Source organism: Rissa tridactyla, chromosome 12, assembly GCF_028500815.1.
Source record: "Rissa tridactyla isolate bRisTri1 chromosome 12, bRisTri1.patW.cur.20221130, whole genome shotgun sequence".
NCBI lineage: Eukaryota > Metazoa > Chordata > Aves > Charadriiformes > Laridae > Rissa > Rissa tridactyla.
The window spans coordinates 5235763-5249955 of NC_071477.1; the positions used below are offsets into that span (position 1 = coordinate 5235763).

The following is a 14193-nucleotide window of genomic DNA, read 5'->3' on the forward strand; positions in this document are numbered from 1 at the left end:
TGCAAAAATAAGTCTGTTTATTTTCTTGAAAGTGATCTAGAGGACCCTGCAGGCTGGGGACACTTTCTATCCAGTACTCTCCCCGGCTGCCTGGATCTTCCCAGCGCTGGGAGCTGTTGCCTGAAGTGCTGCATTGGTCTCAGCGCCTTTTAAAACACAACGGAACGGTAAATAAGAGGAGGCTACGATAAAAGGAGCTGGCGGCACGAGGGAGAAAGCTCCGTGGAGCGGGGCGCTCGCCCGGGAGTTGGAGGAGCTGCCCCCCGCGCCGGTGACAGTGCTCGGGAGCGGAGTGTAGTGGATGTGGTGGTGAAGGCGCGGTCGTCCTGGCGACGGGGGGGGACTCGGCGGTGGGTCACTTGCGGCTCAGCAGGGATCCCAGCAGAAGCACTCCTGCCACCGTCGCCCCGGTCAGGAGCCATTTGTTGAAGGTCTCCTGGCCCTTCCTCACCTCGGCAGCAGCATCGTTCCCATAGAGGTCCACAAACCGCTCCTGTGGGAAGAGAGAAGCAGTGAGTAGAGGGGTGGGAGTGCAGCACAGAGACCATCTCTGACGCTTTCTGGGGCTCCTTCCTCTTCCACGGGAAGGGGCAGGAAGGCTGCTGGGCTCCTGCTGGCAGGAAAGCGGTGGTGGGGACCAGGCGGATGACAGACGCCTTGTGCTTCCTCGCTCTGAATCATGCACAGAGGGCGATGGGGGAAGCACAGGACCAGTCATGAGAAAAGTGGATGCCAGAAAGGATTTGCACGGAGAATACAACGCGGGCAGGGCAGGAGATGCATCACGTGCTCTAGGCTCTCTAAAATTAGCATCGAAGTGTGATAGAAATCATTGCAGCAGGAAAACGCTGGGCTTTATTCCATGGCCGAGGCCTGAGGGAGCGGAAGCAGGGTTGGTGCCCACGGCTGCGGCAGGAGCCCACACCTCACATCCCCCTCGCCGTTTTTGGGTCCAAAGCAGAGCCTCCCACCTCCCTCTCCCCAGAGCCGCATCCCAGCAAGACAAGCACTCTCATGTCCTGGCCATCACAGGTTACTCCACAGCATGATGTGGATTTTGCGAATCCCTGCGGCGAAGGCAGACCACTTCGGGTTCGCGAAACTCCTGCCTACCCCCTGGCTTCGGGAGAGCGGGCCAAGCACGAGGCCCAGCCAGGAATGCAGTCACTCCGGCCCAGCTTGTCCGAGCCGGCCACCTCCAGTCCTTCACCTGCAGCAGCCAGAGCTGGTCAGATTCAGCAGAGCCACTGCGCAGCAAACGGCCACAGGGAGGCATGTGATGGGGCTGGGGACAGATTGTCGTGGCCTAGGATGAGGGGAGACAGAGGGCAGAGAGAGAGAAGACCACCAGAGCTGAACTGCTCCTGAGAAGAGGCTCTCAGAGAGCACATCTGCCCCCTGCGCCCGTGCAGCACCCCCACGGCACGATGTCACCCCTCCTGCTCCCTTGGGCACCCAGGGACCTCAGACCACCATGAGAATAGCTCATGTCCCCAGGCCACACACACCAGAGGGAAGGAGGGATCCATGGGCAGGCAACATGAAACTGAGAACTTTATGCCCCAGCAGCTCCCAGGTTTATCAGGGCTGAGCAGGAGCGCTGGGGCTAGAGGGAGCTGGAGCTGCGAGCTCAGGGATCGCCAGCAGCTCAGAGCGCTGGACACCTCGGCGTCAGAAGGGGTTTGACGTTGTCGCATCTTGAGCCCATCTTCCCAGCAAGGTCCCCTGTTCCCTGATAAGTTAATGCAGTTCCAGTAACCCGGCTGCTCTGGGAAAGCAGAGATAAGCCCAGCTGACGCTGTGCTTGTGTCATGCCTCACCATGGCCTCCCTGGGGGCAGAGGCAGCATCCCTGCCTGCCTGGGTCTGGCAGCTCTGCCCCTAAGATGCCTCCCATGCCTGTCCCACAGGACCTGCGGGGGGTTTGGTGCCCGGATCATGGCTGGGATAGAGAGGGTCTTTAGGCAGGTGCCTCTCCATGACTTGTGGATACACGGTGCCATTCCCCTGGCTCCCCCAAAACAGCCCCATCACGGTCACAGCTTGCAAGGTATCTCCTCGTCTTGACACACAAGATCAAGCTCACACACAACTTTTCACAGCAAAGTGTGCAACAGATAGGCACACTCGCTTCCAGGGAGCTGGGCTGTGTCCCTCTCCTCGGCCACAGGTATCCCCACCACAGGGGATCAGGTACTTGAACAACCACCCAGGTGAGGTGGCAGCTCAGCACCCACCTCTGCCCCACCAAAGCTCTTCTCTGCCTTACACCAAACACCATCTCCAGCATCTCCCAACTCCCCCGGCTGCCTTTCACACCCCCTCGACCATGAGGAGGTATCAGCAGACCAGGGGGCAGGGCACTGGGATAACAGAGACTTTGCTAACTCACCCTGGGGCACGTCACTGCTGCTGCCTCACTCAGAGCGCTCTCCGGGGATGTGACAACCGTCCCCGTGACTCCCACCACCCACACAGAGTGGCAGAAGGCAGCTCGCTTCCCACCGGCCCTGCCAGCTGGCACAGGCTCCGCGGAGGTGGTGTGTTGCACCCCAGCCCTACAGGAACGGGCAGGACGGCGGCTCACATGCGGGTTGCCATCCAGGGAGAAAGGTGAGGGCTGCCGCCCACTCCCAGCCCCTCTGCCCGGCCGCCTGCCCAGGTGATGGCCATGGAAATAGTGGAAACATCCTGCAGGGACGTGCTGCAGGAGAGGGATGAGAGCCCAAACCCAGGGAAGGGATATTTTTAATTATGGCACAGGAAATCCCCCTGCTGATAGGTGGTGACAAGCAGCGGAGCGGTGACAGAGCTCAGCACGCAGTGCGCAGGCTGGCACAGATAGAGGGCAGAAGGGAACTGGGGCAGAATACACGAACTTGTCCAAAAACACCCGCTGTGGAGTGCCTCCACCACCCCTACAACATCCCTCTGTACCAGGGCCCTCATCCCTGGGGAAGGTCCTTCCCTTGGAAGTATGTCCCAGCCGTGCACCCACAGCACCCGATGCTGCGGGAGCGCCCAGTGGGAGGAGGGAGGTTACGCCCCTCATGATGCATTCCTCAGAAAAAGCCACTTTGCTCAGGGATGCAGTAAGGCCTGCCCCATGGAGCCCCACACATCTCTGCAGGCTCCTCATGACCCATGGCAGGGGACGTCCCCACCATCCCCAGGAAGGCTGCCGAGGTGGAAGGGGCTGCAGAGTCACCTGGCCTCCCCACAGGGCTGGCAGTGGGGCAGGCACCACGAGAGGGCCCCCACAGCCAGGGCAGGGAGCTGGGGAGGGCTGGCAGCTGAGCCCTGGTGCTGCCTTCTCCACGGTATGTCCCGCCGAGCTTGGGGAAAGGCAGTTCCAAGAAGCATGTTTTGAAGCCCTTACTTCTAAGAAAAGGAAGTGTTTGCTGAACAAGAGATAAATGGCATACGGTGAACCGAGAGCTATCGGGTGCTACAGATGGAGAAGAGCACGACAAGAGCCCCGCACGGGCAGGGAGGGGACACGAGCCCCTCTCCTTCCCCTGGGGACGGAGCAGCAGCTGCTGGAGATGAAGCTGGGGGCTGTGGGGGACTCGGGAGGAGAGCGCCTTGCCCTTCCTCAGGGAAACCATCCCCAGGAGGCTGCAATAGCTCAGCCCCTACCCAACTGTGATCCCAGATGTGTCCCCTGGGAATGGCAATCCCAGACCAGAGGGAGTGGGAAAACAGGCAGAAGTGTCCTCCCGCCCCATCCTTGGGGTGGGTTGAAGGTTAGGGAAAGGCAGCTTGCTCAGTTCCCACACCGCCCCGGGCCCCGGCTGCTCTGCACCTGAAGCCCAGCACTCCCAGTACCGATTCTGACCTCTCTGGCCTGGTGTTTGGGATCTCAGGCTTGCCCAGACACGTCCAGATATTTCTGGCCTCCCCCAGTCACCTTTATCTGAGAGGAAATATTTGGAATTCCTGAGTAGCTCCCAAGGACTATGGTAGCAACAGCACGTCAGTGTCTCAACCGCCCTCTCCGTGTGCCCGTGGGCCTCTTCCACCCCAGAGAGGACAGGCTGTTCCACCACCGAACACCCGTCACATCCCCTTCCCCACCCCGGGTAAGACACGTCCGAGAGGAGGATGCTCTGGGGCAGGCGAGGAGGAAGCAGCACGAGGTTATGCATATGCAAAAGGCAATCCCCCGGCTCTGCCTCTCCTCCCCCAGCGCTGGGGAAGGACACAACGTTTTCTTGCTGGAGTCTAAACCAGCACTTGCTGGGGGGGACGACTTCCCTCCAGCTGCACGGGCTGCTTGCAGGAGACAGAGGACCTGGAGATCCAGACTCCACCGGTGCCCACCACCTCACAGGGCAGGGAGGTTCTGCAGTGCCAAAGGCTCTGGAGGCACCTGCAGTGCCCCAAACCGCAACCCGCCACCGGGGAAGACGCAGCAGCCATTTAAACACTGCCCAGCCATACACAACACTGCGGCAGAGAGAAAAGAGGAGTAGGTCTGACCCAAAGTGCTCTATGTTGGATGGCAGAGCAAACTAATTAAGCACAAGGTCTGGCTGACACAGTGTTGACATCCTAGCCTGGAAATGAGAAGGGGAAGACGCAGAGTTTCAGCCTCTTGCTGGTAGCCACCCCCAGAGGTTCAGCTGGTTTCATTCACCAGCGCTGCCCAAGCAGCTCCCCCGGCCAAGCGGGAGGGAGAACAGTTGCCATTCAGGGCATGCAGAGCAGAGTAGAGCGGGTTCCTCTTTCAAGATAAGCCCCAACTCTGGAGGAAAGAGGATTCAGTAAACGACACTGAACCTTGAGGGCAGGTGAAGGAAGCAGATGTGGGCAATGAATCCCCATCTGGTCTCTCTTAAGCCAGGGGTAGAGTGGGAGGGGAGGGTGCTGGCCGCTGGGAAGGGCAGAGTTTGGGTGCTCAAAGCTTCCCTTGCACAGGGAGGTGAAGGGTATGGAGGTCACTGAGACACCAGTACGAAGCTCTGATAACCAGCAGAGAAGAGACAAGCTTTACCCAGACTATTCATAGTGAACCAGCGTCACTCGGTCCAACTTCGACAGGGAGAATCTGCCTCCAGCAGGAGCTACACCCCTGACACCCAGCCAGCCTGTCTCCGAGACAGACACCCACAGCAACCAGCTCTGCATGTACAAAAGCCTTTCTCACACAAGGATCTTAATGTGTTTTATCAAAAATTAGTTGGTTTTCCAACCCCCCCCGTGGAATAAGTCAACATCATTCCCAGACAGATCAACAGAGGTGCAGAGCAGTTAAATGCTTTGCCTAGAGTTGCATACGAGCCAGCAGCATGAGCCACAGCGTCTGACTCTCAATCCATGCATGCTTGTCACGAGGCAATGTTTCACTTGAAAACAAGGCTGTTTCTGTTATACCTTCGCCGTAACTACAGCTGTGTTACTGCTAGGAGGTCTAACACCAATCGCCGGCCAGGAGTGGAGTCATCTGGATGACCAGACATTTGTTAATGAGATGCTGGGAACAGTTTTGTGCTGAGCAGCGAGACAAGCATGGAAAAAAAGAAAGGCAGCAGCTCAGCGCCGACCTCAACAAAGCCCTGCATCGACAGCAACCTGCTCCCAGACCCCCTTCGGGCTGCCAGCTCACCACATGGGACTGGCATATGTGAACCTGGAGGTGAAGCACAGAGGGGAAAAGGCAGCTGAGATCTTTCAGAAAAAAAGAAAACGTAAATATTCCCAAAGGCTGCCACTAGGATCCTGTAAACACAGCTCAGCCGGTCCCTACACACTATGAAAGTGGAAGAGACATCCTGGAGGCCCTCCCCTTGCCCTTGTCCCCCAGACACTGCATCCATGTGTGGCCCTGACCATCCCCAGCCCTGTCTGAAGCCCAGGCCTGAAATGAGGGCAGCAGGGACACCGAGCGTGCCTGCGCCAGTCACACAGTACTGCCTGCGGTATCGGGACTGGAGGTCAATGTGACCCCCCGGACCTGGCAGCATGCCAAGGAAACATGTCATCCTAGGCAGAGGGGTCTCCGAGCTTGTCCACATCCTCAGCTTCACCCCTCTGGTCCCCACCTGCACCCTGGGCAAGCCTGATATGGGGTGGGGAAGGGGCTCTGGGGACAGCACACTCGCAGGTGCAAATGCTCCAGAGACCCAGCTCTAACTGTTATGCAAATGATGACCTCCAGGGAAGCAGCTGCTGATCTCCATGACAATGGCAGGGAATGCCACCAGCCCTGCTGCTTCTCCTGTCTCTCCTGCCCTGGGAGCGGGCACCAGGGTGCTGCAGGCGCTGGGGTGCTGCCCCTGCCCAAGCTCCAGGGCTCTTCGTGCAGAGAAACCCGCAACCCTGAGGGACGCAGCCATAAATTCAAAAAGGTTCATTAAATAAGCACATCCCCACCTCCCCACACACGTTGGGCTGCACCATGCGGGGAGGCTGCCCATGGGGCCGCAGCCCAAAGCCCAACAAACCTGCGGGGGCTTCAGCCTAGCGAGGGCCAGAGCCAGCTCCTTTCTAACCAGAAACAAACCCTCACTAGCACATTCCATGCCTAATCCTCGCTGTGGCAGCCTCCTGTCAAACTGGTTTCATCACCAGCTCCAGGAAACCTGCAATAACCCCACACCATTCAGTACAATTTCAGCATTTTCCAAATACATGAAAGGGGCTCCGGTGACAGCTGTAACCCCCATCCCTGCCCCGGGAGACTGCTGCGCACAGCACGAGATGGAGAGCAGGGAATTGCGCTCTCCGTTCCAGAAATCTGCTGAAACATTCATGTGTATTAAAGCGGGAGATGGTGTGAATGACTAATCTACTTGCATCCATCTTTCATCAGTGTTTCTCCCAGAACTAACCAGGCTGAAGGCTCCCGAAGGTGCTGAAGCCCCGGCCGGCGTTGGGCGAGCTCGGCAGCAGAACGGCTGGCAGGCGACAAGGCTCCAGTACAAAGGCACAGCAAAGAACACATTGGCTGAGCCGGATCCACTCAAGAGATTAGCACCTGCTGGGAATGGGATTGTTTTCCAAAGGGCATTAAGTGGAATAGTCCGAGGAAAGACGGTCTCTCTGATGCTTCTCCCCACCGGACAGATGGTGTCTGAGCCCCGGCAGGCAGAGCAGCCTGCCTGCCTGCCCGCCTTTGTGCGAGGGGCGCGCTCGGGGGGCAGGGGAAGGCTCCTGCTTTAATTTCACGGTTATCTGCTGCCTGCGGTGCTGGGGAGCCCGAGCGCTGTGGCCGGCTCACTGCGCTGGACAAACACCTCGGCAGGGTCCCCCGCACCCGAGGAACAAAGCTCAATTTTCACCTTGTCATTGCTCTTCCCAGACGTCACAGCTCCTGTGCAATCGTGCCCTTGTGTAACTATGGGGAAACCTGCACCGAGGAGACGTGCCACGCTCACGTGTGCCCGGCTGCAGTGCCATGTTCCCTCCTATCCAGAGGCCAAGTCATGCGATGCTGATGGACCTCTCCAGCTCTCAACCGCACCACGAGCCTTACCCCAAGCCCCCACTGCAGGGAACGGCAGCATTACCAGAGCCCACGGGAGCAAGGCTGGATGCAGGGACAGTCCCCGTGGGAGACAGGTCCTGGGGAAGGGCCACACGATTGCCTCGAGCCACTTGTCCTCCAGCATCCTGGAGGAGTGCTGGCCAAGCCTCGCCACTTCCCACTTCAGTCCCGGCACCTCATGAGGCTGCTGTAATTCTTACATGCCACTTGAATGAAAAAGGGGAAAGGGTGGAGGTGCAGGAAGAGGAGGAAGATGTGCTCATTCTGTTTTCACTTCCTGTTAGTCCACATGAAATCTCAAATGATTCAGGCCACGAAGTCCCTTTTAGCAAAATCCTTGCTGACTTGAGGGCAGGAAGCAGAGTAGGCAGCTGATGCAGCAAATGTGTGAGAGAGCGGAGCAGCACGAGGAGACTTTGTGCTCTGCCCTGGGCTCCTCCATACGTGTTGTTGCATGAAATAATCACTGGCTGGTGCACTGGAAGCTTCTAAATGAGGTCAGTTGCTCTAATAAAAGATATTAGCTCTCCGGCAAGTTTAATACGCTGGTGAGCCATACCATTACAGGATGGAAGCACTTGCAACACTGCTGTGATGGCTGATATACAGGTAGCAACACCTCATTTTCTCCATACATAAGTCATATGTCACCCAGACACTACCCAGGGCCACATACACGCCCAGCTCCCACATCCCAGCCCAAACCCTGAGCCACAAGCTACACACACAGAGTAATGTCACGTACTGCTGCCAGCCGCGCTCCTTGCACAATGCTCATGCACCTTCCTCAACCTCAATGATGGCAAAAGAGAGATGTGCAAATGGGACTAGCATCACTTGGAGAACTAATGAAGTGATGCAGACAGCTGTCCCGCTCCACCTGAGCGTGGCATTAGCTGCATTCAAACCAAACCAGCTTTGTGCCAGCCTAGGTCTCTTCTTTGAGCTTCCCAAAGAGCCCTTCACCCTCCAGTAGAGAAGAAAACCCTTCCATGCTCCTTCGGGAAGCAGCCAGCTCAGCAGCTCTCTCCCCTCAGGCACACAGTCCTGCCCTCAACAGACAGGTCCCTGCAGGGCTCTGCCCATCGACGCCTCGCACACCGCCCAGCATGAGCGGTTCCTGCTCCAAGCCCTGCCTGCTGCCAAGATGCCACGTTTTGGAGTATTTGATTTCAGTCTTAAGAGCACCTGGCTAGCAGCGGTACAGGCAGGGAGAACCTGCCTGCTCTTTGTTCTTAGCCAGGTGGAGCGCGGAGCAGACGACACCTGCCTTGGTTTCCTCCTGAGCTCAGGGCCAGGGCTGCGAGACGGGGAGCTCCAGCTCCATCCTAGATCAGGAGCGGGGCAGAAAGGCTGAGCCCGGCCTCTCTCCCACCGAAGGCTCCCCATCTCCAGGGCTCATCTCCCCAGGCAGGATACTGATGCCAGAAGCTAGCTACTAATTGGATCTACTTAAATCAGAAGCTACGTCTGCAGACACAGCTGAAACACAAGCTTGAGCAGGAAGGAGGATAATGCAATAAATTCAAGCAGCTCTCCCCAAGGGAATTGCACAGACCCCTGAAACTTCCCTCTTCACAGATACAGCCTATTACCCTTCCCCGGGCATGCTGTGCAAACGCAGGGGCAAGCAGTGGTTGAGAGAGTAACCAGCCCCGAACCTGCTGAAACGCCATGCTCACCCAGCTCCCTGCTCCCAGTAGCAGAGGGAACGCAGACCAGTTACAGCACGACATTCAAACAGTCCCCCCGTGGCCATGGGAGCCTCTCTGGTTAATGCTCCGAATCCCGCTCCTCCCTCTCTCGCTACCCCGGAGGCAGGCAGCAGCGCCGAGTGCACTGGGTTTCCCATTAAAGAGATCCTGAGAGACAGCACTGGGCTGGTACACGTGAGCACGTGTCCGAGAGAAGACACGGGCGGCTGGAGAGATGCTGGCTGCACGGAGGAGCTGCAGCGGGCGTTCCCGCCTGCAGGCAGTCCTTCCCAGCACTGCTCAGCCCTCGGATTCTTTTTTTTTTTTTTTTGTTAACTAAATTAAACATGAGGATAAAATAAGCAAAATACCTAAAAATAAAAAATAAAGCGAGCATTTCTACAGCACAACTAGGTCACAGCTCCCCAGCACGCGAGTCGTGGCAGCCACGGTTCAGCCCCTCAAGCCTCCCGGGTTCAAAACTGACATCTCTCTTAAAAGGCTGCCTCCCGAAACCCACACCTGCTCCCCCGGTAAGCCCAGCTGGAGCCATCTGCTAACGGCTCTGCCTCCCACAGCCCTCTGCCCCCTTGCTCCACTGGGCTGTTCTGCTTCTGTGGCAAAGAGTAACCCTTCTCCCCACCTGAACGCGGTGAGGGCCAGCCCACAGCCTGGAGCTGGCCCTGTGCACCCAGCAAAGCCATCGCATCCCCCCTCCATGGGCACACTGTGGGGAACGCTCTTGCACGCCTCTAGAAAGCACGTCCCCTTAACTTAAGCCCTTGGCATCCCAAGGACGCTTAGGAGCCGGACTTCAGAGAGATCTTGCACCAACCACCCCTCTGCCTGTCCTTCCACATGGGGAGTACAGAGGAGGAACGGTTTCTCTGTCCAAGGCCAGGGCGGCAAATCAAGGAGTGCCCTGGCACCGAGGGACATGGCTTCCCTTTCATGCCTCCATTATCCGCGTTAATCTTTAGTTGCTCAGAACAATAGCATTTAAGGGTAACATCCCTCTCGGGAGGGTGGAGGAGGAGGAGGAGAGGTTTGCTGCTTTCCTGCCATGCAAAGGCAGAGCCACCCCGCAGAGCATACCTTTGCACTGAATCAGCCAGCAGGTAGGTCAACATCCCGACTGCCATCGGGGTCACCAGAGGGGAGACAGCAGCCACCCCCAGCCCCTTTCTGCTCCCACAGCAGAAGCCACCATTAATCCCTCTCCTCTCGGTTCAGCAGGTCTGCAACACTTCTACAACTGATAGCCATCCCTTCCCTTCCCCCAGCTCCTCCTGGGAGCACTCCGGCTTTACAGCTAGTGGGGAAAGAGCTGCTGGAGAAATACTCCTTGTAACATCAAGATGGGACTGTGCTTACAGCCGTCAGCAGCTTGGTAAAAATCAAAAGGAGAGAAGCTTAAGCAAAGGCCTTGAAGCACTGCACACCCATTCAGCCTGTAGCCGCTGTGGGCCGCAGGCGTATCGCTGCTCCCTGGGGTAAACCACGTACACAAACCATACGGAAGCTGGGAGGAAATCAGGTGCAGCACCCCAAATACGTACAGAAAGCTGCAGCTTCCACATGGGGCAAAAAGAGCACGCTGCTCCCTCCCACCCCGTCTGCTGTGGTGGGACACCCCATTGCTGCTGAAATGGGGAGAGACCCCAGGCAGCGCTGGGGGGAACCCAGCTCCAGTTTCAGACAGGAGCAGGATGATCAGGAAGACTGACATTACCCAGAGCAGCTGTGAACACAGAGGAGCAAGAAACAGTTCGTTAGTTATTTCACAGGTCTTTTTTTGTAAACGACACTCCATTCTTCGGATTAAAGAACCTCAGAGTGCTTTATGAATCCGAGTTCCCAGTGTCTCCCCTGGGAGGGAAGGAAACGCTATCCTTTTTCCTGAAAGACCACGGGGTTAAGTGGGCTGCTCTGAGCCACAGCCAGTGACGGGCAGGAGCTTTGCCCTTCAGGCGCCTGCTCTAATCACAGATCTAAGCAACTTAATCAAACTGCACCGCACACCAAGAGGCAGCAAGGAAAACACGCAGGGCCCCAAAGAAGGAGAACAGTAAATGGGGCGAAGAGCAAAGCTCTCAAAACTCGCCTCTGCGTCGTTCTTGGTCTAGCGGTAGGAATGCTGCTGCGGGCCGGGCAGGAAGCTGCAGTGGAAGTCATTCCAATGGCATTTCCTGGAGAGCACTGCAGAAAAGCCTCCCAGGTCGAAGGCAGGATGAGAAGCTGCCAGGGATCTGCATGCTGAGCCCAGATCTCCAGCCGCCAGCAAGGATACAGCTACCTGGGATGGCTACGCCAGGCAGGACAGACCGAGCCAAGACCCTGCAGGCAGTGACCGTCAGGCAGGCAGTTCCCACAGCCAGAGAGGAACAGCCCGTACTGCGAAGGGACACGAGGGACCCAGCTGGCAGGGGAAGAGTATTTTTTTCATCCCAAGCAGGTGATGACAATGGAGGCATCATCTCATCTGCAAGGGATCCAGACTGTAAAATAATTACAGAGGACAAAGTGGAAAGCGATAACCCGGCTAAGCTTCGCAGACCACTGGTTGGGATTCATCTCTAAGCAAAGCGTGGCCTTGGCTATCCACAGTCACTTCCTACAGCCAGCTCTGCTGCCTACTGGCCAGCAAGTTAAACCGATGGCTGCGATCTCAAACTGGATTAGCAGTGCTGTGTCATCCCCGAAACCCAACGTGTTAACACTCAGAACAGCAGAGCTTTGGGAAACAGCGCTCACCCCGGAGGGAGCTGCGTTCCCCATTCAGTGCAACGCGCAGGTGTGCCCCTTCCACACCTAGCAGGCCACTCCTCTCTGAGTCTCAGGGCACAACAGCAGCAGAATTCAAACTTGCACTTATCTTACACTGCCCAAAAAGCTCAGACCAACAAAACATGAGGATCCTGGGGCACCCGGGATCAGCTAGATACTGTGGTGGCTGCAGGGAAGGCTTGTGCGCCTTACCTGGGTGATGGCATAGGGCCAAAAAGCATTTCTGAAGAGCTGAAAACCAAAGGCTTGCCCTCAACCTGAAACCATTGAGAAGCTTGCAGCAAGAGCACAGGACGAAATCCCAGCTGCACTCTTGTCATATGACACAGGCTGAGTCATTTCCTATTATTCAAGAAAAAAATTTAAAAGGTAGAAAATGAGTTTGCTATATTGACATCTTCTAAGGGTTTTCCCCAAACAGAACCACAAGCTTTCAGTCCACCACAGAGCGACACAACAAATACACCCCAGCATATCGAGCCCTGCGTGGTCAGGGCCAGCCGAGAGCCTGGGATGCACAGAGCCAAGGTGGGAAGCAGTTAGTCCTCTTTCAGCCTAGCCCAGCTTGTTGGGATTCAGATGTCACAGACTGGTGGCAAAGATGCGCTTTGCTTTCAGTCCTGGCCTGGCACAGACCCTTCCCGCTGGTTCCCCCCACACCCCCTGCAAACAGGAAACCTCTTGCCTCTATGTCCATCGATCTACCTCCAAGCCCCCAAGGAACACCCTCTTTAAACCTCACTCTGAACATAGATTCAACCTTGAAAGAAAAACTGTCATCCACTGGAGGGTCACAACCAGGCAGGAACTACTGCTCACTTTCCTTTCTCAAACAGATTAAACACGGTCAGTACATCTCTGCCTGCCAGGCTCTCTCCCGCTCGCCCTGCGCTTCCCCCTCCTACATTCCCACTCATCAGATTTCTCCCCCCATGACTCCCGATCCCCACTGGGATCACTGTTTGAACTTCACAGCTAGTGGAATCTGGTCCTGGCCAAAACAACTGCCTCAGGAAAGCCTCCTCTTTGGTTTTGACGGCTCACCAAGGCAGCAGCTCTCTTCTGGCTGGTTATTAAATGGCCCCCTTGGGTTGTTCTTGTTTGTTTTCTCAGTGCCAGATTGCAGAGAGGAGGGCAAACCAAGGCAGGGACAGTAAACGTGACAAAATACACTCACTATACTATGGAGATAGATTTGCCATTTCCCCTTCGCCTCAAAAAATGATTTCTCAAGAAAACTGCTACAGCCCAGCACAGAGCAGCCTACAGGGCCCTTCAAAGGCAACCTGCACCCCACAGCCATCCTACGCTTGCCTTTGTTCCACTGGTGAGGAATGAAATAGAGCTTCCTACACGACCAGGCTGCGCGATACCTGTGATAGAGCCGCGCTCCTTCCCTCTTTCAGAGGGGCTTTCCAGGAAGAGAAGTGCTGCAGCGCTCTAAAACACAAACCACCTGGTCCCTGCCAAGCAGGCCTGCCAGAACTTGCATCTCTCCCACCAGGACCCGCCTGCTGCACCTCTCGGGAGAGCTTTGTTTGTATGGGACGGGCTCTAACAGCTCAGATGCACCAAACAGGCTCCCTGTGCAAACAGGGCGGCAGGAGAGGGACCGCTCCGTCACAGTAAGTGCAAGGTGGCACTGCCTTTCCTTGCTGGCAGCAGGCCAGCAGTTCTCCCCCCCTGCAGCTGAAGTCGCAGAGCATCTCCACGCACACCCCATGCGTGAGGCACTCGGGAGCTCTTATGGCTCCTGTGCTGCCGCCGCACCGCGCCATCCCTACGCTTGGAGCTGCACGGCTGTCCCCTGAGAAGGGACACGGTGAAACCTGAGTGCGGAGGAAAGCTAATGCTGAGACGTCGAACAAGAACTGGGTTGGGATTTGCAACAGGCTGGCAGCAGCAACACTGCCCAGCCCTTTTTTTTTGGTGGCTGGTGGGGCGGATCCCCCCCAACTATGGCCTTTACCACCCTGCCTGGTTCCCCTTCAGCTACCGGCACAGCCTGGGCAGCAGCCCAGCCTGAGCGATGAAGTTAGAAGCCCCGTTCAAGGTTAGAAGAAGAGAGCAAGGTTGTTCCCCTGGGTGGGAAACACGGCTAACGGTGATCTTCAAAGCAAGAGCTGGTGGGCGGGTCAGATAGAGAGGAGTCCTGACCCTTCCGCAATCTGTTGAACAAATATTTGCTCCAAACAATGAATTTACAGACAGACACAAAAAAAAT

The 14193-nt window shown here is 56.7% G+C and overlaps 1 protein-coding gene across 3 annotated transcripts in view; it reads right to left on the reverse strand.

Moving 5' to 3' along the window:
• The window catches only part of BCL2L1 (BCL2 like 1), a 17576-nt gene continuing 3383 nt past the window's right edge, over window positions 1–14193 (reverse strand). For all 3 annotated transcript variants that reach the window (XM_054218037.1, XM_054218036.1, XM_054218035.1), the window contains exon 3: window positions 1–493. In XM_054218037.1, the coding sequence (XP_054074012.1) occupies window positions 356–493 (138 nt within the window). In that variant the 3' untranslated portion in view covers window positions 1–355. The remainder of the gene's footprint in view (window positions 494–14193) is intronic.